Genomic DNA, 25,770 nt, shown 5'->3' with positions numbered 1-25,770 from the left:
GCTGGCAAATGCAAGGAAACATTTCTGAAAATCAAACCCGTCATGGAGAAGGAGTTAGTGAACTAGGTGTGGCAAATTAACAATTTTGCTGTATAGTAATATTAGGTATTCAAGTAAAACAATAAATTCATCTACTGTTTTCAGAATCTAAAGGGAAGATGGTTTATTGACAGCAGAAAGAAGTAGCATTAAAAAGCAAAGCAGGCATACTTCTATTAAGCATACAAATAAGGGTTAGTACATGACATAGAGAATTCAAATGTTGTGTTTGGTGCTATTCGTCAGAGGTGTAAAACCAAAGGGCAGCTATTCGGGGGCTTTGCTGAGACTTCAGGAAGGTGGGACTCCAGTCTAAGAGCCTGTGCCAGACTCAAAACTGCCAAAATACCTGACCTCGCTCAGTTCCAGTGAGGGGAATTCAGCCCTCCCCTGCTCTGTTTTTTAACAATCAATAGCAATTTAGCCTTGGTGGGATGGGGACAGATCCTATTTCAGGATATCAGAGATTGAATTTCATTCAGACAGTTAGGCTGCAGGGAGACCTTAACATCAGAATCTGGTGTAAAGGATAAGTAAATTTGGATATTTGAAGTGTAGTGAAGGAAGTTCAATTAGAGTAATGTCTGATAATGACACCATGCAGTAGCACGTTCGGATAACTGTGAGAATTGTGTCCAAAATAGGACTTGAGGTTTTTCTTTGTTGTAATATTGGTATGAAAGATAAGGAAGGTAGCAAATACTTAATCTTAAATCCTTCATTTCAGAGATTTTTTTTTTTTATGTTTCCTTTAGTTCCTGTTGTTCTATTACTATTTTTTTTTTTTAATCTTCTATTCCTCAACCCCTCCCTGTTCTTCTGCCCCCAGAGTGTTGATAGTGCTTATGATGTTATTAAACTCTTCCAGGGGAATTTCTAAGCATGAACTCAAGATGTTCATTTACCTTGTTAAAGGACCTCATTTAATATTGCAAATGTAATTATTTATAATATTTAGGCTTACTTAAAATTTTGACTTGACATGTAAAGCCTGCTGGTTCATGCAAAATTTATGGCAGATTAAAAAAGTAAGTCTTTGCTCTTACTGATCTTTAAGTAGGTGATCTGAAAATTGCCTTGGCTGCTTGCTGTTTGGAGTTTTTTAGTTGCCATTGAAGCTAATGTGTGTATCTAAGGTCATCCACGTAGCCCTGTGGTTTTTCAAAGGTTGCAGTGAACTGAGGAACACGCTGACCTTGCTGGGGTTTGGAGGTTTGGAAGTCGTACGCCTGTGGTGTAGGATCTGGCTAAGGCAGGGATGAGATACACGGCACCTCTATGGCCGCTGCTGTGCCCTGGAGTTTCTACATACCTTCCCTCACGCAGGAAAAAACAGAAAAAAATTAAAACTTCCAGCAAGGTATGCAACAAGGTGGTAGCTGGGAGAGCTGTGGCTGAGCAGTACACTAAGTGGCTTTGCTGCAAAGAGCTCTGCCGAGGCAGTGGAAGAGGCAATCTTATTTTTTTCAGTCATTCATGGGTTTTTTTGTGCACCACACTTAATGGTGCTGAGAAATTTCATTGACCCAGATTTTGCTCATTATTTTTTAAGATCAAGCTGATAATTTCACTAGTCTGACTGTTCCAGAACATTATGCAATCTGTGTGCAGTTGTCCTCTGTGTCAAGATGAGTCTGTGCCTTTGGCAGACTATTGGATTATACTTCTTTCATCTCTTCAGTACAGCTATAATAAAATAGTAACTGAAGGTTTTCCTTTGTATTCTGTTATTGTATGTGATTAGATTGAATTTTAGAAGATCCTCTTCTGGTCCCCACTTATCTTCTTTCAGTCCTTGATCTTTGGACGTATTTTCCTTACTTTATCATCATCTCTTTTTCCTTCGTTTTGTTCTTGTCTCCATCTTTTGCTACTGCCATTTATCATTTATGTGGAGATCTTTGGTTTTAATCTTTTGTTTGGTTGTTTGTGCAGCCAGCTGCCTTCATATGGCGCTTTGATCATCCTTCATATGCACTAAACCAGGAGCCATAAGTCCTCATTCTGGACCTTAATGAAGGAAAAAGAGCACTACCCTAGTGGTTAAACTAGGACCTGTATCTTCTAATAAACTCTTCCAAATTCCTTTTGTTCTTTGATTAGGAAAGTCTACGTGATCGATTAACAAGAGGATCAGTACTGTTCAGATATTTAACTTACCCTTTTTTATGGTTGAATTTTAGAGGTTTTCAAATGATTGTGTATTTGCCTCCCCAAAATAAATAATTAAACCAATGTTCTGCCACTTGGAACAATATGAATAAAAACAAGATGAAGTAAAATACTAATGTAGAAGTGGTTTGAGCTGTAAAAACATGTGTTTCCTGTTGTGTATTGCCCTTTCTCAAAGGGCATTTGTGCTTGTTTTCTTTTCTGCAAAGATGAACAGGCGAGTGAAAAACAGATTTGATTTTCTTTGCCTTACTAGTGGCTCTAGGAACAGAAAAGTTGAAATGCTGTTAAAATTCCCCCAAATCTTTGAGGCTGCACAATGTTTTCTTGACTATAAAAAAAAAACAAAACACAAATTTCACCCAAATAATTGTTTATTTCATATTAAAAGTACCTGGAAGCCTACCCAGTGGTCTGGTGTTTTGTGCTGTGAGTAACGTGTGAGTTCTGAGACTGGAGCTCATCTCGCAAATGCTGGTGAGGAGGTGCACAACTGCTGTGCCTGAGCGGAGTGTTTAAATGGGAGTTGTGATGAATTCCCACTCTGGGGACTGGTGGAGTCGGGGGAGGGGGGGGGAGTGTGGTGTGGTTATTCAAAGTATCTTGAAGTCTTCGTCCAAGGTTTGGGTAAGCCTGGGGGGACTAGTCAGTGTAAGGGGACAGATGTATTTACATGAACAATTAATGCACCAAAGGGTTCCTTTTGGTGAGAATTTGCCTCGCAGCTCCCCTCAGGATCCTGCCGTGTGCCCTCACGCTCAGCACTGTTACGCTTCCAGCTGTTGCCCTCCTAATGGAGTGAAGTCTAGAGAACGCAGCTTGTAAAAGGGGACGTGAAGTCCTCCGGCCGTTCGATCTCTGCATGAGCGGTATGTGCCTGGGACTGGCCGGTGATGCGCGCTTTGTCGGTGGTAAAGATGTGACGTGCCGCTTGTGGTCCTGGAAGCGTGTTGGATTGCAGCAACCTAAACCCTGGACCTTCTCTGTTTGTGCCGTGCCAGACGGTGATGTAGAGACATCCCGACAGATGTGGTTGCCCAGCACAGTCAGGATCGCCTTCCCAGCATGTAGGTGGGAGCCTTTCCAAGCTTCAGGTGCAGAAACCAAACTTCAGCACTAGGCCTTCAGTTTTGGTAACTTACTTTATGAAATGCTTTGTGCATTTGAGAAGGGAGGTCTTTCAGATAAAGCAGATAATGGTGACTTGTGGGGTAGGACAGACTTAAGGTTTAAGTGGAGTAGGAAGTTGGTGTGGGTATGAGCAGCTTCGGACGTGAGCGGGCATGTCCAGACTCTGCACACAGGCAGTCTCAGGGCACCTCTGTCTGCACCGGCCGCTATCTTTTCTCTCTGGTGCCTGAGCAGAAGGTAAGAAATTAGAAAGGGCAGCAACATGCTTCTCATGCACTGAGAAGAGTCAGATTCTGCTGAGCTTGGTCCCACTGCCTTTATCACGTGCTCTGTTTCCTCCCAAACTACCCAACAGCCCTGGACTCGAGAGGGCGAGCGAGGAAGAGGTCGGCTTTGATCCGTGGGGCTGTTGGTCACTGCCTGTAGCTAACACCCTGCCCAGCTCGCTGTCCTGGGCTTGGGAGAGTCTCTGTGCTCCAGGGATCCAAACGCAGAAAGGACTTTGCTTGGCCTGTCGTGGTGAGGGAGGGGAGAGTAAGTGTTTCACTTAGTGTGTCAGATTTTTATCCTGCCTCTGAAAGCTATTTTGTTCTTGGCATGAGCTCTTCCAGTGCTTGTGAGAAGTTTTGGGCTGGCTTGTCTGTAAGTCTGCCGCAGATGAGATGCAAGGATTCTGCTCCCTAAGCAGAGCTAAGGGGCTAAGATGAAACTAAGGCATGTTTTGCCTGGACGTACCTAGCACCATGAGGTTGATGCACCTTGCCTCAGACAGAGGAAAGTCATGAGAAAAGTTTAAAAAAAATAGGGGTGGAAAAGGAAGGACTGAGGGTTATCCAGCAAATGATTTCTACTCATCACCCAAGCTGTGCCCGTTTTGCTAGCTGTATACATTCTGCAAATATGTAACAGAGCACGTAAGTGATGCTAATTGTTTTCTATTTAAAACATGGTTTATGATCAGTTACCTTGAATGAAAGCTGGTTTCATTGGCTGATTTTTATTTTTGTATTAAATGACTCTGGAAGATAAAAGTTGAGAGAATTCAATCTGGCAGCTCTAAATTATCAATGAGTTCTACATTACTCCTCCAAACTTGTCACCTGGCTCTACTTCTGAAACTGTCTCCTTGCATTGTTGTTTTATGGCAATCAGAATATTATGGTTTTCCTGTGACAAACTGTGCTAGCAGAAGCATGATGTGACCTGATAGAAAAATTTTCTCTTCTTCTGAAACTTACTTGTTAAATGCGTCTTGTGAAGCAAACTGTAGTGAAAAACACTTGTGTATCATTTGGATATTACTTGGGTAGTGAGATCCTGATCATTTGTGGTAATTGCCTTCTTTCATAACTCTTGCAGGGGGAATAGGGAATTCAGCTGCCTGAACACAGTTCAGTGTGATCATACTGTTCTCTAAATTTGTATTTCTTGGAGATCGTAGCACTCTGCCCTTCCTGTCTAAAATTATACCACTTTATTTGTTGAATACATATTCAACAAATACATGAATATATACATGCACAAATGAATATATATATGTTGAATATATATTCATATACACTGTGTTGCACAGATATCATATTTCAATAAGAGGGTTGTTAATTCATAGATTCATAGTATATAACGTATGGAGTAGTAAAGAGCTATGCAATTCTCGTGAAAAATGTCACAAATGCAAACTGTTATTGTTTACCTGAGTATTACAGCCAAGACAGAAACATACCTTTTGAGATTCCTGTTTGACTGTAGACCACAGCGGGAAGGTGAGGTTGAGTGGTGCAGAAAAATCAACAACAATAAATAACAATTAGAGAAGGAAGCTTTTCAGACTGAGATTTGATAAAAACTGTTTGAGGGAACAAATGAAGCAAATGCCTCGTGGCAATTTACTCTTGGCCCTGCTTTCCTGTGTGGTTGTAGGCTAGGTAAGGGAATGAATAACAGTGAAGGTGAAAAGGTTACAAGGTAAGGAGGTTACTGCCACTTAAGAAGGCAGATGATAGAGAAGGAAGGAAAAAAAGAGCAAGAATGAAAGCTGGAGGAGAAGGAGGATGGACAGTAAAACTGGCAAATGACAGAAGTACATGCACCTCAAGCAGCAGCAGTTGGAAATGGGAAAGTAGGAAGCATGTAGTGGTACAACTGAGATCATGAAGGTGAAGACTGAGGCTTTGTTGTCTTTGTGGACTGACTAGCACCTTGAGGAAAGAAGAAGTTAAGCAGGAGGGAGAGATCATAGATTGTGATTACAAAAATTAATGCAGAAACCCTGGTGAGAGAGGAGGAACAGCTGTGAGCAATGGAAGGAGCAGTCCTTGCGGGAGCCAGAGCGGGTACAAGGGCACCTACCTGCGTGCACGGAGAATTAGGGCTGGGAGCAGCAAAAGAGCCAGAGGTCCTGAGAACGTGGTTCAAAACTGCTAGGGTGCAGTGAGGGCTCCCCCGGGACGGAGGGCTGCAGGGACACCCCGTGGGGCTGGCTGCAGGCAGCTGGGTGCCCCGGGGCGGTCCCAGCCCCAGCCCCGCGTATCGGGCACCTCCTGGGGACGGGGCTGAGGCTGGGAGGGGACATCTGCCCCGGGTGGGTGGGGGTCAGGATCGGACACAGCCTTGTGATAGCAGGGCAGGGCCATGGGGATGTGCATCGCTGCAGACAGTTCTCAGAGAGTAAAATGGGGAAGGCGAGATGTGTTATTTGTGGTTGTAAAGATTTTGCTGAATACGTGAAGTCAGTTAAGCGTCATAAACTTCCGTAGGTTTTGTTACGCTGTTGTATTCGTTGATGTGTACTGCAGTCTTCAAATATTGTTAAAAAGTGGTATGAATGTGTAAACAATTAGAAATGTGAGATAAAAATGTAGTGGTAAGATTTGTAGCTTCAGGAGCTATATACTGATCTTGTTCCCCTTACTTATCAAAAGCTATGTCCTGCCATTGCGTATGATGCATAATGGTTCAGAAATATAGAAAGAAAAATAGTTTTCTGCCTAGGTTTTTCTTTTGGGTAAATAATAATATTTCACAATTATGATAAAATGTGCTGCATGTCATCTGGAAATAAGGAGATTGTTTGAGCTTTACTATTAAATGTTAGTCTTATTCTCTAATCATTGCATTAATACATCTCTCAAAATTCTCTTGCTCTAGCAAATTTACCTAAATGTGGTGCTTGGAAGCTGGTCATGCATTTACGTGCAGTGTGAAATTTTAAGATATTCCTTCAGGCGTAATTTTACTCAGAAATGTTCTAACATCATTAATATTGTATAAGTGTAACAGGCTTACATTAAAAGCAAGCCACAGACTAGGTCACTTCTAATCTGCACAATAATTCCTACATGGCAATTAGTATTACAATAAGTATGTAAAAATTGGGGGGGCAGGGCGGAGAATATACACGTACGGAATTTTTGGAGGCTAGATAACCTTTTGATTGATGACACGACCCGGTTCAATTCAAGTTGCTTACTCTGGCATGGTATTAAAAATTGGTTTTCTGTACTAAAACTCACACTACTGCTGTAAGAGAAGAAGAAGGGGTAATGGATATTAGATAGTGGAAACCATAAGAAAAAATTCTCACTTCAGACAGGGCCGTTTTAGGTAATTGTGATCACTCACCATTGCAGATGTGACCGTCTCTCTCTGGGTCACTTTGGGCAACTTTTACTGTGTATGAACAGACTCTGTAAGCAGGACGTGTACATCTGAAGAGTACAAAGTGATTGTTTATCGGTTAGCAAACGTAAAAGACAGGATTTAATGAGCTCCTAGGCTAGGCGCCGGTGTGCGTCCTGTCCCACGCAGGACACCTGAAGAGTCTTAGCTGGCCAGGCGGCTGTGAGTGAGGTGGAGGAGGACCCCCGGTCGCTTCTCCCTGAAACACGTCTTCCTTGCTGCCAGGTTGTCTGCAACCTGCTTGCTTTTCTTCTTCGGGATTTGATGCCTTTCCACGTTGGTGTTTTTTCCTCTTGAATCCTTAAGGTGGTAACAAATCCAGTGTCATCAGTCCTACCTTTGTTTGCGGTTTTAGGTTTTACCTTTCTGCTCTTGCATGGCTGTACTCTGTGCTTTCTCCAAGGTCTGTCTTGTAGCTCAGCAATTTCGTTAGAAGTAAGCCTGAGGCAAGGTGACGCTGCTGTGCTGTGTCAGAGCTACACCTTGGGCTGCAGCAAGCCGGACCCCCCAGAGGGAGGTCACACAGCAGAAACGTCGGATGCCGAGGTCACATATTATCAGACGCCAAATGAGAACTTAGTTATTCTTGAAATTTTAAGTGCCACGGTTGATGATTTGGGAGTGTTATACAGCTTTAATGGTTTTTTTGCAATAATTTGCAAAAAATTATTTTAATGCTGAACATTTGCTTTGTGGCAGTGCTTCTGTTACAACTATTTCAGGTGTTAATAATGTGTTATGAGAAATGCAGTTTGAACAGGCAGCAAACACCACTCCTGGCCTTAAATACTCAGTTCACGTCTCCTGCAAATCTTTCAAATGATTTTCCAGATGTTCAGCCTGCAATTGTCCTTTCTTCTGTTCTAGGTAATGGGCCCCATCATGATCGAAGTTGTGTTTACAACCAGAGCAACGTAGTAGATGGAGTTTACTGCCTCCCAATAGCACACTGGATTGAAGTCTCTGGACATACTGATGAGATGAAACATACAACTGACTTCTATTTTAATATTGCAGGACATCAAGCTATCCATTACTCCAGGTAAAAGAAAAGTGCAGGGCTTGGCTGGTGTCAAGTATTCAAACGGAAAATCTGTACTGACGTAATGTCAGCAAACTTTGAATTTGAAGTGGTGAATGGTAGTATGTATATAACAGTAAAGTTTAACAAAGATTCAGTGCCTCTTTGCAATTAAATGTCGCTTTTGGCAATGAAAAGGAGAGATTCGGAGTTCAAGGATACCTGCAGCCTGTACAGGTCTGTTAAGCTGCATCATATCTGAAAATGACTAGTGGTAATTTATGGATACATTCATGAGGAACTGTCCTTTTCAAATGCTTGTCCACATACACATGTAAATATGCATGTAGTATGTAATGTGTTTGGTTTGGGATTATTTTGCTGAAAAACATGTCCTGGGAAACAAAAAGAATATATTCCAGCACCAGAACTTTAGGGTGTCACGTTATTGCTCACGTGCAGCAGCAACTGCAATTAGTGACAGCTGTTATAGATGACTTCTGCTTCTGTGAATGCATTTAAAAAAAAATACTAAAACTTAGACAAGTCTTAAAATGTTCGTACTTCCATGGTGTTCACTTGAGTCCAGTGCCTCACCAGTGAAGCATCCTGGCCTGAATTAGGAGACAATGAAGCTTAAAGAGGAGAAGGGTATCCACCCTTTAGGGCTGCGGATAAAGCACAGGCTGTATTTAGAGCAGCAGCCTTAGCACTGGTGGTTAACACAGTGGCACTGAGGAATTTGGGACCATTTGTAACTTTTTTCCACATCTCCAGTCATGGATGTGGCAGCAAGTGTGTTGATTGATAATGGTTGCATGAATGCTGGCAGCCCTGATATGTCACGTGCAGCTGGTGTTGGTTATGGAGCAGTTAGTGATCCCAAAGGGATATGTATTTTTTGAAGAAATTAAGCCACCTCGTACTTTCATTAGGTCTTAGCATTGCTTTGTGTGAATTTCTCCAGACTACCGTTTCAGCGACGCCAACCTCACCGTCTTGCCTCCTCTTTCTACTCTTCTGTCTCCACCCTCCCACAGGGGAGGAAGCAGAATTGTCTTTTTCTTGTCAGAGTTGCAGTGTATGAGGTGAAGATTTCCTTCTCTTGCTATCTTTTGGAATAGCACGGATTCGTAAACGCTGTTAGGCATATGTACGCATTTGTGTGGCTTGGTACCTTTTTCCTGAGACCCCCTCAAGCTGTATAATATGCCTGACAGACTATACTGTTATCTGTATCTTAAGCATCTGTATCCCGCATCCTATCAGAGGAAAGATCTTGTTTATTCCAAAGCACAGACTTGTCAATCCCAAATAATCTTTGCTTGGCAGAGGAAGTTTGTGAGAAAGAAGAACAGCTGTCAGAAAGCGAATATCTAAGTACCAAAGGCTAACTTATCTTCCTTTCCAGAGGCAGCAGCGATCCATTTAATGATGCCTTATCTGCGTGACTATGTGTTTCCAAGATTAGGTAAAAAGCTGCAGATTCCCCTAAAGAATATTTGAAGAAAATTTTCTGAGTTGTGTAGTCTTTTCCAGATGACGATCTCCTCTTCTGTTGCCCTCTCACACACACATACCTTCATTGCAAGGCAACCTTATATGTACATCTTCAGTAATTCTTATCTCATTTCTTTGAGCTATATTAAGTGAGCGTACCCCATAACAGTCCTGTCGCATAATTATTTTTAATACTTTGAAGATATGCAGCCTTAAATGACTTTTTAATTATTAACAGTTGGGAGTGGATTCACCGTTCTGCTGGTTGTAACAAAGCAGCCCCAAAATACTGGCTGATTAAGATTTTTTGGTTTTTGGCAGAGCAGCTGAAGTGAGCTGATGAAAATGCCTTTATTTTGTAATTGATTTATTGATTCAGAAGAGTACTAGGGAGATTAATATCACCAAAAAGAAAAAAAAAACCAAAACCAACAACAAAAAAACAGAAGCAAAGAGCCAGTCCCTCTGCCTGTACGGTTAAAAGCTCAGTGTATGGTAGGATCATAGTTATCCAGCTAAGGTTACTTTTTTGCACACTGTAACGGAGGCAGCACTACTGCAGGGAGCTTTATGAGCACAAATTCCAAGTCCCGCCACCAGCCGTAGGTTCTTTACAGAATGGCAGAGGCTGGAAAGAAGTGATTTATCAATGAAAACTTCTGACATGAGCCCCTTCTCTATGTTTATCTCTGTCAAAATGGCCTCCCATGTGAGCCCTGGGACTGATTTTACTTGTCCTCTGTTTAATCACAACAATTAGAAACAGTTGCTCTGAGCTTCGTTACCACCTTGCTTCTTCATAAAACATGTGCCTCAACTTTAAAGGGGCTGCAGGAGGGTGAGAAGAGCCTGCTTCCTGCTGCTGCCAGAAATCTGTCTGAATAATACTGAGGCTGATGGCAATGCTCTGAGGAATCAGATTTTTCTTATTCAGTATAGATGTGTTTGCTCATAAATCAGTGAATTTATGTTTAAACTCATATTTAGAGAACTCACATTGTGTTGGTCATTCAGGTTGGAGAGTATGTGATGTGTTTTTTAAGCATAGCAGGATTTGAATTAATTTTTTTTTTGAGTGTGAACTCGCAGCTACAGAGTCATGACTGATACCTCTGAGGTGTTAGTGTAAGCTTGTTTTGGACGTGTAATGACACATATCACTGAAATCTGATTCAGGAAAAAATAACAGTCGCTTTCTCTTTTGTGTTAGATATTACTGCAATAAGATGCCTTCAAATTGCAGAAGAGTTAGGACACTTGGGACCCAGTAATTTTCCAAAGCAAATTAGAGTTATTGTAATTTTTCTGGGAGAAGATTACTTCAGAAAATTTGTAAATCTGGGGCGTGTTAGCTCTGTTTCAGTTCCGTCTGTGAAAGGTGGAACTTCCTAATTCACAGCTATAATATGCCTTATTTACATAAACCCCTCTGCAATTCTCAGAAGAAAGGCATTGCATAAGAGCAAGACAGGGAGTGACACCTGAAATTACAAAATCCTTAAGTAGTATGTTGGAGACAATGATGCTTGATGGCAGTATTAGGTGCTACGGGAATGAGTATCACCAAGAGGAAAAGCCATCTAGTTACAGTTTTCTATTTTCAGACTAATTTTAGGTTCCCAAATCCACCCCTGCCAAGTAGTGAGTTCCCATAGTTTTTGCCTACTCATTCGAATATGATGTATGACCACCACCTCTTCATTTTAGGACATTTACTTTGATGCCATCTATGGTGTCTAATTTTTACTAATACTCACTTCAAATTTACTGTCTTCATAACTGTAATTTTATTCATTGTGTGTGCTTTTTGTGGGTCATATCTCCTAAATCTGATGAAGAAAAATATCTTTTCCATACTTTGCATGCTTTTGCAAAGCTTTACATGTAAAAGGCAGCTAAACTGGATTCTGTAAGTGAATTCCTCAGGTAACGACAGCTAATCTGTGACTGAAGTATTGTTACGGCTGCTAAACATTTTACAGGAAAATGCCCAGTCAGTTTAAAATGTAAAAGAATGTATTGGGGGAGTCACTACATGAGAGTAGCCATGGGTCCTGACAACAATTTTTTGAGGTACAGTTTTTATAGTAGCTTTTTTGCACTCAAATATTAAGGCCATTAAATATTAATATTCCATGTTTGTGGAGCAAGTGGGATGTTCCTGTAACTGGATATAATCCAAGAAATTGTGAAGTTGATGAACGTGTTGTTATCATCAGTGTTTATGTCCCTAATGTTTTCTGTAAGACAGAATAAATCAAAAGAAAAGAAACCCTTGTGCTTGGAAATACTATTTTTGTTCATTTGTTTCTTGATGGTTGCAAATTAAACTTAATTTATGCTGTAGTCTTTACAAATGCTTTGTAGCTTGTTGGCAAGACAGTTTCCTTCAACACTGCTGTAGTAATGTAGGTTATAACCTAAGGTAAGTGTTAAGCGGGAATGATCAGGAGAGTCACATAAAATATGTGCTCCCGATTTGTACTAAAATATTAATGTAGGTAGGTGAGTGGATGAGTAATGATCCAGGACAAAATCCAGATGCTTCTTGTTTACCTTCTGGAGGCACTAAAGCAGTATTCTGCTGCTGAGCACTGAGTTTCCTTTTGTCTGTAGTAATTGTCCTGTGAAGAAAATAAGTATTTACTTGATTGATATGCATCTTTAATTGGGGTGCAAGACAAGAAGCTGGTTGAATACATTTTTGCGTGAGGATCACTGGAGAAGGGAAATAATGTAACTTCTGTTTACTTGTTTGGGTCATACGAGGCACAGTAATTGCTATTTGAATGTTAGAACACCGCTGGGATTGATGAATGTAAAGATATACTTAAAGACATCTGCGGTAGGACTCAGCTTGAGATTAAGACCACTAGATTCGTATGTCTATAAAGAGCAATTCAACTCACTGGTGACTAGATGTCTACTTTAGAGTGAACTGAAGAATTGAATTGGTCTCTAAACTCCACTGACGCTGCTGCTGAGATCTCTATTGATTTGTAATGAGACATTAAACATCCTGTCTGGTTGCTTGAATGTTGATGTCTAGTGTCATTGGAGATGCTCTAGAGTTTCCTGCCTGGCCTCCAGCTGCCGCACTACAGGAGCGTGGTTTCTTACAGCTCCTTGGCCATATCTGTGAGCCCCATCCAGATGTTCCAGATGCTACAGGATGTCTCAGATGTCAGTGGGAAGCTGTCCTTAGGCAACGCATTGAGCATTGCTGTGCCTGAAGACACCCGTTTGTAGATAACCAGGGCTAGGTGTCTTCATCTTGATCTTGTATCCCATCCCTAGCCTGTATTAATGAATAATGTCCATCTCGGTTCAGTAGGAAGTCAGAATTACCTTTGAATTATGCAACTGGAAAAAAATGCAAGAGAGAGCGCTTTTATTTATTTTTACTCTTTAAGTTCTCTTTTGACTTAATTGGTTTTAGTTCATTTGCAAAATAAAATACATTTCTGTTTTGAGTGTAATTCTGAAGTAATTTTTTTATTACTGAATTATAAAAAAAGCTTTAAAGAGGAATCTGTCACAAAAACCCCCTAGAGTGCAGTGAACTATGCTACTGTGGTAGAAAGCCGAACTGATACTTTATGCCTATGTTATGAATTAAGAGAAGAGGTGATGATGTCTACAGAGATTACCATAATTAACATTAAAAGCTGAAAGCTAGCTGTCCCCTGTGCCTAAAGAATGAATACTTGTGGTATTAGAGAAAAGAATACAAAATAATGAGCTCTGAAACAAAAGTCTTCGATTGTATTCTAGTAAAAAATCCTGATTAAAAATACTTAATAGGAGTTTGGCCTTTGATTTCAGTACTTGGGGCTCTAACTGTAAAGTTATCTGACCATTTTATACATTAAATAATGAAAATATTCTAAGCCACATTTTGTGATATGTTTATCCCATAAACTAGGACATTTGACCACTCGTTTGAATATTGTTTTATTATACTAAGCTGTAGTCTTAAACTAGTCTAAGTTAGAACCATTGTTCACTTACCAATGGGAATAATCTTTTATAGAATGATTTAAAGATTAATTCTTTGTTTTGCCCCTTGTGTATCTTCATTTATTTTTCTATATCAACCTCAACTGGACCTGTGAAATGCTTTTGCTAGTCTCTGCTGTGAAGAAAATGGGTTTCAAATCCCCATAAGAAGTGAGTTGTAAGCAATTTTTTATTTAAGTTCTTGAAAATTAAGAGGGAGTGTGAGGAAGTAAGAGCAAGAGTGAGAAGACAAACAAATTATGAGGTCAGAATTTTATCAGGTTTTAAAGCCCTTATTTGTTTACATTTATTTCCTTTGGATGTATGTCTGTATTGAGTAACAAATGCATTTTTCTTCCACGTTTGTTGCCCATCCAAACAAAAAGTTTCTCCTTTCATGAACTCCCCACACTGTGCCCTCCCTAAAAATGGCTTAAAAACTTGAAAACTGATTCTAATTTTCTAAGTTTTGTGATTTCGCATGGGCAGCATGGCACCTGGCTGGGATAACCTAAGCCAGGCTATCGGAGAGTTAGCTACAAATCCCAGTCCCATGAAGTGTGAACAGAAATACAGTCAGGATGTGCCAGCAGTGCAGTCACAAACCGTGGTACTCGTGTAATGCTGTGGATGAGCTGGATCACGGGAACTCACTTTTCAGTCATTTTGGTTTTCTGAGTATTAGCAAATAGCTGTTGTCAGCACAGCTCCAGTTTCCTCGCCGTGACCTACCACCTCAAAAGGGGCTTGAAATGGGAACTCCTGGACGTCAGCTACTCATTTCTAATTGCATTTCTTGTGAGTGCCATAGTAACAAGCAAAATCTGGCATTAGAATGGGTGATGTAAATTTTGCCAGAAGAAAAAAATCACAAAGCTTTTAGGTTAAAGATTTTTGCATGGCTATCATCAGTGTTTGAACTCCCAGAATTACTTCTACCTACAGTGACTGGTCTGTTAAATCTGATGAATGGCTACTAGCCAGCATGCTGCTGGGTTTGTTGCATACTGTAGCGGCTGAGAGACACAAAATACTGTCTATGTGGGGATGACACTGTTGAAGTAATGGCTGATGAATGGTATATTATCTCTGTAAATATGATAAAATTGGGGGAGAGGATGGTTTGGGCAGCAAATGGGACTGAAAACTAGCAAACTTGTGAACTATTAATATTTTTATGTCAGTGATTTTTCAAATGGCAGGCATTAATATTCACCAGCTTTTCTGAGTGTTTTCTCCTCTTTCTATAAAGCCACAAGGTATGTTGTCAGCATTATTGATAAATTAATATTTTTTAACCATTTATATATATAGTCTAAACAGCATAACAGTTTAAGTGATCTAATGTGGAATTTTACATTGCCTTAGGTTATAGAGCAATTAGAATAATTCTTGATAGCCAGTAAGGGCAAATCACATTGATATGTGGATTTCACTTTTGATGAAAACCAAACTATTTCTAATGAAACAGAATATTTTCACAGTTCAGAAGTTACCGAATCCCCCAGAGTAATGCCTAGCACTCACCTGTACTAGAAAGAAATGTCTTCCATGGCACTTTCACTACGTCTTGTTTGCCTTTGTTGTACTCCTCATGAAGGAAAGCAGGGTTGTGAAGTTCTTTCTGTTCCTTATCCCTGCAAAGAAAAAGGATATCTTTTGGATGTTACACATTTGGAAAAGTGGGTTTTTTTTTCCCCTAATCACAGTCTGAATCATACTCGGATGTAACGTCAAGGCCCTTCAAACTGCTCTGTGGCTCAGCTGAGGAAGAACCAGTTGGCTTCCCTAAACTTTGACGGCTAGGGCAGTAGTATGGATATGCAATAGCTTCCTGATAGTACTGCTAAAAGTCCTGAACAGTAATGGCCCCTAGGAAAAAAGAGAGCTTTTGCAGCAACAAAGCTCTTAATGGACTTCCATCGCAGGAGTTAATATAATTTCATCTGTCGTGGGGCTGGGCTGAGCTCTATGGGGTCTGCGCGGTGCCGCTGCTGGACCGTCAGCGTGTGCGTGGCAGCAGGAAGAGGAATGGGACCACAGCAAGAGTCCTGGTGCTTGTAACACCACACTGGCACAAAACTCTGCAGGGCAGCACTTAGTAGATGTGTCATTCCTCTGGAAACCAGATAATTTATATGTATAAATTATACACATGAAGTACATTGAGCATGGCTCAGTGTGCTTCTAGTCAGCTCAGTGAATCTGGCAAATTTAAAAAATTCTTGAAAATAATTTTAAAAACCTGGTAGGACGTGCGTAGCTGAGTTGGACTGAGTGTTGTGAGACAGCAGAGGGAGAGAAAGCTGCAAAGACTGGCTGCTGCTTCTGGCTTTTGTTCACATACCAGGAGCTTGTGGCTTGCAAGGTGCTTTAGAAGAAAACCTGAAATGAAGGTTCAGCAAAAAAGACCTAGTAATTTAAGCAAGTAATTTCTAAACAAGGAGCGGGCAACAGGACTCAACAAGCTAAAAGGGAGCTTTGCGTGCTGTCTGGATAGTCTTGTGAGTTTTATCTGGGCTTTCTCCTGAATTTTTCTTTACCATTCTGCCATTCATATGTGGCATTTGGAAAAGGCGTTTGATTGACAATTATTTATTTAGAGGGGTGGTTGTTCAGGAATGAGTGTTTCGTTAATAAAATGGCAGCAAGAAGAGACTGGCTGTTGCTGGCAAGATGAACAGCTTTCATCAGCCGGCTGGTAATGGGGAGTATTTGCTTAAAACCACTGTTGCTCTTTAAAATGGATCTTTTCATAGGTGTGTCACTGCACCAAATGATTTCCCTTCTTCTTAAGAAAAACTTGCAGTTCTGTGTCATTCTGGGAGCAAAAACCAGAGGAAGACTGGGAGCCTTCCATGAAAAAACCTTGAGGACTAAACATACTTATTTGTTCTGTTTTTCTCTGTGGGATATAACAGACAAATGTTGATAGTCTAGTAAATACAAATTTTATGTGGGGTATCACTGTTAGGGAGCAAAAACTATTGTTGCTTCTAATTTCTCTTTCTGTTCTACTCTGCCTCCCTGTCCCTTGTCTGTATTTCTTCTGGAGGTCTTCAGCCATTTTTCCTGCCTCTTTACTCTTTAACATTCAGGCAGTCAGCAAGGGAGTAAAGTTCTGTCTCTATTGGAAAGCAATTTGCCGGTGTTGCCGGCTGTGAACAAAATTGACTGAGATTGTGAAATCCCGGGCAATTTAGCTCACAGCCGGGATGACGGGGAAGGGGCAGCATCGCTCTTTCACCAAAGATGGTGTTCCAGTTGTCTCGCAGATATTTATTTCTTCTTAGCTTTTACATGCATTTATTAGGTGCCCTGTAATCACTGGCATTTCTTAATATAGTTTACCTAAAGGTAGCAGAAGCTCTTTTTCAAGAGCAGAGATTGTGTACTCAACCTTATTGCTATTTAATTTACCAGGAGGGAGCGAATTCAGATATTTGGTTGTTATCGGAAGAACTTCACTAAGAGAACTCCATAATTTACAACGGGTGAAACCGTTGAACTAGGGACTTGTGTTTGCAGTGTAGCCCCACTCTGCCTACCCTTCCCGTTGTTTTTTGCAGGCACAACTCCTAAGGCAGGTTAGCCCAGCGAGCCTGCAGCTGACTCTTACAGGAAAAAAAGCCTCAAAACAAGGGAATTTTCTGTCCCCAAATGTGAAAGGTGACAGCATCAGATAGTTTATTACCACCAGCTGGTTTGGTGTTTGCTTGCTCAGTGTATACTGTATTTCTGCAACAGGTAACCTGTAAGTCAGAAAAATCTGAAATAAACAACTGCATAATTGTTTCAACTCAAATGAAATGGGAAAAGCGTAAAAGGTACTTCATTTAAAACAGTAGCAAGCTGAAGCTATTGTTATGACTTCTACCTCTATCTTCAATAATTCTTATATAAATGCTAAGAGATATAAATGCAAGTTTTCGTGCTTAAATGCTCTAGATATTTACAAGATAATTTTCAAAAAGCTCCTTCATATAAAAATATGGAGAATCCTATTTAAAGGATAAAAAATGATTTATTAGAAAGGCAACTTGAATGTAGCTCTAGTTTCTTTGAAGTTTGTCTCAGAAACATAAGTATTTTATTTCCCAAGAGTAAATAGAGATTATCAAATTGCTGCTGTATTTTCTCATATATAATTTTCTCTCTGCAAGAAAAAAACAAAAAACAAAGAAATGAACTGCATTTGTCTTCCCAGGGAACATATTAAGAGGCTGAACTGAAAATCTCTTGTTCCCTCCGTTAATGCTTGTAGTTTGGGAAATTTAATTTCAGGGAGTCAGGTACATAATCCCTGCTGTTGTTCAGAAGTTTAATGTATGTCTTCTTGTGAACTATGATATAAATGGAGTCAAATGTCACAGACATTGCCAAGTTTAAGAAATAAGAATTTCCTCTTTATTGGTTCAATAGACACCATGGTTTGTAAGTTTAAATGAAATGTCTTTTCTTTGATGTGAAAAACCTAATAATAGAAAAGATGATTTTAAGCATGCAAGAAGAGGAAAAAGTGGAAATATGCATTTCAGTTTTAATACAGAGACAAGAAAATGTAGAATATAGATAAAATCAATAATGAAGTAGAAGCTTTCTCTTTTTCTTTCCTTTTAGTTCCTTTTCTTTCCTTTTCTTTCCTTCCATCTATCTACCTACCTACAATTTAAAGTAATTGTGTGAAGAGCAGGAGGAATAGGTTGGTAGCATTCATGCAGAAAGTCCAGTCATCAGCCATGGGCCCTCAGCAAGACTCTCCATGGCTCTGTCTTTCAGTTCAGGGGCTGGATGCTAGGCGCTACTATATATGTGTGGATGTTGGTGGGCTTCTAGAGCCTTTGTTTTTTAATTATTTTTTTTAGTTTATCTAGTTTCTCCAGTACTGCCTTTTCAAAACTCTTCAGAACAGCTATACCCAGTGCTTTCGCTTTCCCACGGTGAAGATCTGATAAGGAGGATATACAGCTTCCCTAATAAAATAATTTCTTTAGTGTTCCTTCTTTCTGCAGTCCGGCTGCCAGCTTGAAGGGTTGCAGACCATTCCCAAACACAGCATTAACTACAGCTTTCACTGCAAAAGACTGAATTGCTCAGCTTCCTGTAATACTGAGTTGCTTCGATCTGGTGAGAAGAAAGGAGGAAAAAGCTTCTCAAATATATTTGCAGGCTAGGTAATGAGGCTATCCAGTATGAGTAATGCTTTACAAATTTACAAAGTCAAGCTTCAGCCGAGAATGTAAACACATTTACATAAACTTTAGTAACAGTAGATCACTTTAATATATTTGTTCAAATGCCTGCAATTTCAATTTCCAAGCAGGTGAAATGATATTGCTAGGAAAAGAAAGAAATCTGAAAAAAATATGGCAGTTTAAAAAAAAATAGACAACCCTTGGTAATTCTTGTCAATCTTTGGGCTCCAATAAAACCTGCAGCATTGCTCGTTCATAAAATTTAAGTCAAATTATTTTTTTCCCTTTTGACATCCAAGACTTCTTCAAGAGATCCCACTATGCTTTGCAGTTTTGTGTTAAGATGACTTATACAGGTCCTCCTGGGGCCTCTCCGTAGCTCCATTACAGTCTCATCCTCAACCTTTGAGGTTGGCAACTCATCCACCAGGGTTATTAATTTTGTGTTTATAGTCTAGGAACCAGGTGTTTTAGCTAAAATGAAGTTTTCTGCCAATTTTATTATGGTAGCACCATGCAGCTGTTGTCCCTTTGATTTGACTTTGTTGTGGGAACACGTTATTTTAGATATTTATGTAACTGACTGTGGTGATGCATTGGTTCAGTTTTTCTCAATGTTTCTAAAATGATGTCCCCCAGCCTGTGGTACTTTAGAATGTGTCTGTCCCTCTTTAAAATTAAGATAAATGAACTGATGCGGGTTTAGAAATTCTGGATAAATATCTTAACTGGAATGAACACAGATACAGAGCCCATCAAGACTCTTCTATTTGGATGGTACTGCATGGGATGGATGCGCTGCTTCCTCTGACTGTTGCAGTTCTGAGGGGATTCCAGCATTTTGTACGTGTGCATACGCTGCCATGTGGATCACAAGACCACCTTGCAATAAACTGTGCTTTGCAATAATGTAATTTTCATGACTATGTGCTTGTTTCTGAAGCATTGGAAAGCATTTCCATTGGATCTGAAATGCTGCATTTTGAAAAGTGGATTTATCTTTCATTATTTTCACAGTCTAGATTTCTACGCAGCTTCTAATCAGTAAGCTCTGAAAGACGACAAAAGATATTTTTACCAATGATTCCTGAAACTTCTCAGGCATTAATTTAAAGATCATCTGTAGCGGTTTAAGTCAATTTTGTTAAGATGCTTTACCTTAAAGGTGCCAGCGGTGGCATCATTCCCTTTGCTAAGCATTAATGTTAGAAATTCTCATTCCTAATGCCAAGACATTCATGGCTCATTACGATCTGGCTTAGTTTAGCAGCCTGTTGTTCTTGTGTTTCCGAGTATTTGTTCTAATTCGAAACAAATGGGAATGTTGGCAACCTAACGGAGACATATGTAGGAAGTAACCATTGGCAACCATGGTTGCATGAGACGAGATTCTATAATTGGAGCATTTAAGTATTAATCCTCACAAGCCAATGGAGGGGTCCTTTCCAGGTTGTTCAGTACAAGCCTTGGAACCTGATTCTCTTCTCAGGCTGTATTTTTTGTAATTGGCACATAGTTTGCTTCAGATAATGTTTATACAAATGAAAGTACGAGAAGAATCATTCCCTACAAAGGCAAATCCTGCTTTCTGCTGCATGCAGTGTGTTCCTTAGGCCTCAGTAGAAACCTTGCAAGTATGTTTGGAAATAAGATCTGACTAAATCCTATAAGGCTAGATCTGGACAGCCTGTCCCACAAGGTATTGGTGTGCTTATGAATGATTACTTTCTTGTCTTCACAGTAGAAATATGTAGTGAAATATGACATAAGATATTTCACTTTGAATACAGGGAGGATAAAATTTTATCTTCCACAATTTAGTTCTGGCCATGTACATAAAGTCTTGTGTGACCAAGTTATTTTAGATCATATCTAGAGTAGAGATAAAATAGATTATAAAAAATGTGGAAGATATAAATTCATTGGCTTTAAGCTTTTTAATGGAGTGAGGTGAATGAGAGGGGAGAAGAGTTTAGTGGGTTTTTTTTTCCCCCTGTATAGATCCAAATGTACTGCAAGCTTAAAGAGAGCAATTCCATTGAATTTATTGGAGCATGCACACTTATCCTAGAGACAAAATTAGGTAAATTTGATCTGTTATTGTGTCAGAAGAACAAAGATGGTTTACAATCCCTTTTGCACTTCCACTTCCCAAGGCAGGGACAAGTCTAAAACATGTTCTAATCCTGGCATGGAAGAGATCAGCTGTATCAGGCTGGTTTCTCTCATCTATCAGTAATTGACCTTTGTGGTAATGGTGCAATCTCCATTAATGGGGATACACTGCCTCTTTTGTATTGCCTTCTTCACAGGAACTTTGTGGTTGGGAAATATCCCACAAAAAGAATCCCCAAGGTTTCTTGTTAGGAGAACTTTACATCCTCTTTGTATCACAGGAGGAATGAGAATAGCAAATTTGGTTTTGCAAACCTATTTAAAATACAAAATGATGTAACATTCTTTTTTTTGCCTTTATCACACAAACCTATTTAAAATACAAAATGATGTAACATTCTTTTTTTGTTTCTGTGTCAGGGGTTCCTAGATATGCCTTCATCACAAACCGGGGAAAAGCAGAGATACGTGAGCTAACTTGGAATGAATGAGGGCATTTTCCACAGGCTGTGTAGCTTTTATGACACTGGAGTTGGAGCAAAATAAATTGGCTTGCAAGGAACTCTGTGCTACCATAGCTTGACTACTTCTGTGTCTGAGATAGACACCATAGTTAAATGAAGACTGGGAAAGAGGATATATTACTATTTGTAAAAGACATTCAGGAATTAGTGCAAAGGAGGAAGAAGAATTATTGAAATTGAACCTGCTTTAAGATCAAATGGATATGAATTGCTTCTGAATGAATTTAGAATGTAAATTAGAACAAGGTTTTTGACATCAGAGGAATGATGTCTGAATCTGGCATGACCTTTCAAATAGGGCAGGGAGGACAAGGAACCTAAATTATTTCAAGGTGAAGCTTGATAAATTAATATAGGTAGTGATCCCAGAGATGAAAATTAAAGTTTATGATTATAGTATCATAGATCATTGGCTCAAAGAGACCTCAAAAAGCATCCTGTCCATTTCCTTGCTGTAACTTAGTCTCAATTACATTTAAATCATTCTAGGTTTATCCAGCCTGATCTTAAATATGATCTCATCTCAGTGATGAGACTCTACAGCCCTGTTACTCTTCCATTCAATTACCTCACTATACCCACCATTAAAAAGCTTTCCTAATCTCAATTTAAGTCTCCCTAGCACAATTTAAGTTCATTTCTTGTCCTCTCCACAGCAGACTTGGAGAACAAATTAGTATCCTGCCCCTTTATAGCCATCTCGTATATGCTTGGAAACTCCTATCCTTTTTCCCAGAATTACGGAGTGGCTGAGGTTGGAACTTCATATTTTCATTTTGATATTAACCCTTGGTTCTTTCAGTCTTTTCTCTGAAAACTTGTCTTCTAGATCTCTGATTGTTCTGGTACTCTCTGCTGGGCTCTCCAGGTGTTTCTTTTCCTTCTTCCCATTCCTCCTGATGACGGTCTACCAGTACTGAATACAACAGAAGGATTATTTTGTGATTCTCAGCCATAGTGCTACTGCTTATTTATCCAAGCATTATTGTCATTTTTACAGCATAGGATGTGGTTTACTTCCCAGTTGTCTAGGTGTTTTCATCAAATACGTTCCCTGCTGTGGCAGGGTATTGGATTAGAAATGCCCTTGATCTCTGCAGCTGTCCATATGAGATGTTATTGTGAGTTTCTTCTAATAAAGCTCTTATGCTCCTTGTAAGGGAATGTTTGAGATCGCTGTGGAAGGGGAAAATGGACCATAAACAGAAAGCTTTGTGGATCCATCTAGACGAAACTTCTCTTACGTGATTGACTTTAATTCTACTCATGTGGATCCTTCTTATCCTGCATCCCTCGTGCAATCAAAGCAAGGACAATCCCTAAAGCAGACATAGCCTACAGGCCTCCCCAGAGTCAGAATCCACCAGAAGGTTACGAATGAGGAGGAGAGCTGTGGTGTGCTTAGGGATTAGCATGATTGCTCCTTGTCTCATAACCTGAAGAGTGCATCATAACACCTGCTGTAAATGCAGATTGATGGGTGAAGGGGGGACAACCAAGCCCTTTTGTGCCATCAAGCTGATGCTACGGAAATCTCCTTCTAAGACAGCAAATCTGAGGGCACTGCACTACTGGAACTGCTTTGTAGCTGAATGTCTGAGTAACCTTATATTTCAGTTACCGGTTTGATGTTATTCTTACCTGTTTTCATTTTAGCTCATTGTCAGCTTGAGGTCAAATCTTAATGGCTTATTTGCTCTGCATATCAGCAAATGAGGTAGTTTGATGCCACATTCATGCATAAATTTGAGAACATGGAATAAATAAGATACTATTAAGCATAACACTCAGAATTCAAGGGCTTGAGAAACTTTGCATATTGCTAAGCTGACAAAGTGTTGTTCTAAAGTGATAAAAGCAGGTGTTTCTTTTTAGTTGCCAAGTCTGCTCCCATGTGAGAGGCTAGATAAGTAGTCCAAATTACATCTAAGAAGGAAATTTGCCAGAGTTTAATTACTTTTCATCACAGTGCCAAATAAGTAGAAGAAGAAAAAAAACCACCTTGGAACTACATTGGAGTCTATTTAATTCTCCTCATTTAAAGCCCTGAGGTAAAATTCTTAACTTCACAATAAACTGCACTCTTTCAGTGGTAAAGCAGAACAAATTTATAAGCAATGACTTGTGCTCCTTCTACACTTGGCAGTTAGGTAAAAGCAATTTTTTGTTCAAAAATATAAGTAGTTTTTACAAGGTCTGCAGCCTTGTTGTTTCAGTAGGATATAGTTTTATCATTAATCAACACTTTTCTCTGATGACTTCTGCTAAGGTTATGGCTATTTATTTAATCTTTATTGATAAGAGTGATCTTATTAAGCCTGGCTATTAGATCTTGGTGTTCTGTGAGTTAGACCATAGTATCATCAAACCTTGCTCTCCTACTCTGGCCCTTTGTGCTTGTCTGCATGCTGGGCAATTGAGTGTATCAGACTGTGTTCAGTCAATCCTACTTAAGTCAAGCCTCTCATCACAAAGCCTCCATCAGCTTGTCTTCTGCAAGGAGACTTTATCAGTAAGTCAGCAGGAGAAGGGATTAAGACCACAGCCATTTACCCACGTGCCCTGTGCAATGAAATGTCAGTGTCGTAACCCCTCCGTTCTACATTATTATTTCATTTGGCAAGGAGGCATTTTGCCGAGAGATCTCTCTGTCCTTCATTTAAAGAGAATGTAATGAAACCACAATTCTTGTACAAGACCAATCCAGGGAGTCTGCTGTTTTGATATCTGCTTATGTTGTCAGTATTTTGGGGGAAGATGCAAGAATAAAAAAAAAAGATTAAAAAACATCTGACATTTTTCTCATCTTTTGGTAGTTGCTTTATAGGTGAAACTATATGGAAGTTGAGATTCTTTACCTGTTTTATGTAGATAGACCCAGTTGATTCCCCCTCCCGTACATTTTATCTTTCAGCAGTCATCCAATTCCCTCTTAAAAATGCTCAATTCATAGTCTGCCCTCATATGAAAGTATTTTCACAAGAAATAGCTAGTATCTACTGTATTTGGAATGTTTTCGTTTTACTGTATCTTTTTTGACAGAATAAAATAGTTAATAGAAAGTTCAAAGTTTGAGTGCACAGAACGGGATCATTGATTTTTAGAGGGTTACTATAAATTTTCTGTTATTTTCAGTTCACTTTTTTGTACAGGCTAATATTACCACTTTGACGTCTCTATAAAGCAACACTTTCACCAAGCATTACTGCAAGCATGTACTGTTTCCCTTTCTAATTTATTATAGTCAGCTTAAAACCCAGTGATGTGTGAGTGGCTGAGATTATTTATTCTAAGATGTATTACTGAGATGCATTCATCAACTGTGAATCTCATCTGCTCCTTTGCTACATATTCATTTAGTTTTATTTGATACCACTGGCAGTTGTAACTAATAAAATCTTTAATTGTGTTTGGGGCAGATTTTACTCTCTCCTTGAGTAGGCTTGTCTCTTGTGAGAGATCTTAACTTGAAAACAGAGTTCCATGTTGAATATAGGACAACAGTGTCATGCTGTAAAAGGACAGTCAGGGAACTATAAAGAGGGATATAGCCTTTGAGGCACAAGAAGTAACTAATCTTCAGTTCTTCTCAGAAACGGTAAGATCTCTTTCCAGCACTGGGCTTAACATCTTAAGAAAGATGTTGACCAGCTGAGAGAGACTTGGGAGAGTCTTGGGCAAGCTGGACTTGGGAGAGTCCAAAGGCAAACAAGAATAATCAGGTGCTTTGAATATATGACAAGCAATGTGTGTGTGTGTGTGTGTGTGTGAAGAATACAAGGCTGTGGGGATGTGCGTTAGTTATTTTCAGATAGGTAAAAGGATTTTGCGGAGTGGAAGGGAATAATCTGTTCTTTGTGTCCATTATGGGGACAAGAAGATGTCACTGTGACCTGTGACTGCACTATTCATATTGGACATTAGGAAAATATTTCTGAAGGTGAGGATAGTCATCAGTGTGCTTTCTACATATCAAGCAATATTTGAAAGTGTTCAGATCTTCCACTGGAGAGCAGAATTTGGTCATTTGAAAATCTTTCTCTGTAAATGCATTTCAGGACATTAGATAGCAATCTATGTTTCTAGGTTGCTCTGACAAAGGTACAGGAACCTCATCTGATCTCTAGCAAGTCCTCTTCGTATTTTCACTGTCACAGGTTCAGGAGAAAAGAACCAGGAAGGCCCAGAAGAGAGATGTCTAGTTTGGTACTTCAGGGAAGGCATGCATGTACCTAAGAATAAGCTGCTATATATTGTTAAAAGGATGCCGATGGCAAAAGAAGGAGCACATACAGGATGATAGTTCTGGGTCATCATAATTCAGTGGTATCACCATTTAAAGTGATGTGCCTTGTCACAAGGCAGAGGGTAGAGAAAAGGCAAAAGAGCATCTCAG

General features: G+C 39.7%; 1 protein-coding gene across 3 annotated transcripts in view; it reads left to right on the top strand.

The window, feature by feature from the left end:
• EPM2A (EPM2A glucan phosphatase, laforin) overlaps positions 1 to 25,770 on the top strand; it is a 41,943-nt gene that overhangs the window by 6,191 nt on the left and 9,982 nt on the right. For all 3 annotated transcript variants that reach the window (XM_030022392.2, XM_030022393.2, XM_041125280.1), the window contains one exon: positions 7,888 to 8,062. In XM_030022392.2, the coding sequence (XP_029878252.1) occupies positions 7,888 to 8,062 (175 nt within the window). The remainder of the gene's footprint in view (positions 1 to 7,887; positions 8,063 to 25,770) is intronic.

The sequence above is a fragment of the Aquila chrysaetos genome, chromosome 8 (assembly GCF_900496995.4).
Source record: "Aquila chrysaetos chrysaetos chromosome 8, bAquChr1.4, whole genome shotgun sequence".
Taxonomy (NCBI): domain Eukaryota; kingdom Metazoa; phylum Chordata; class Aves; order Accipitriformes; family Accipitridae; genus Aquila; species Aquila chrysaetos.
This window is presented reverse-complemented; position numbering and strand designations above follow the sequence as displayed.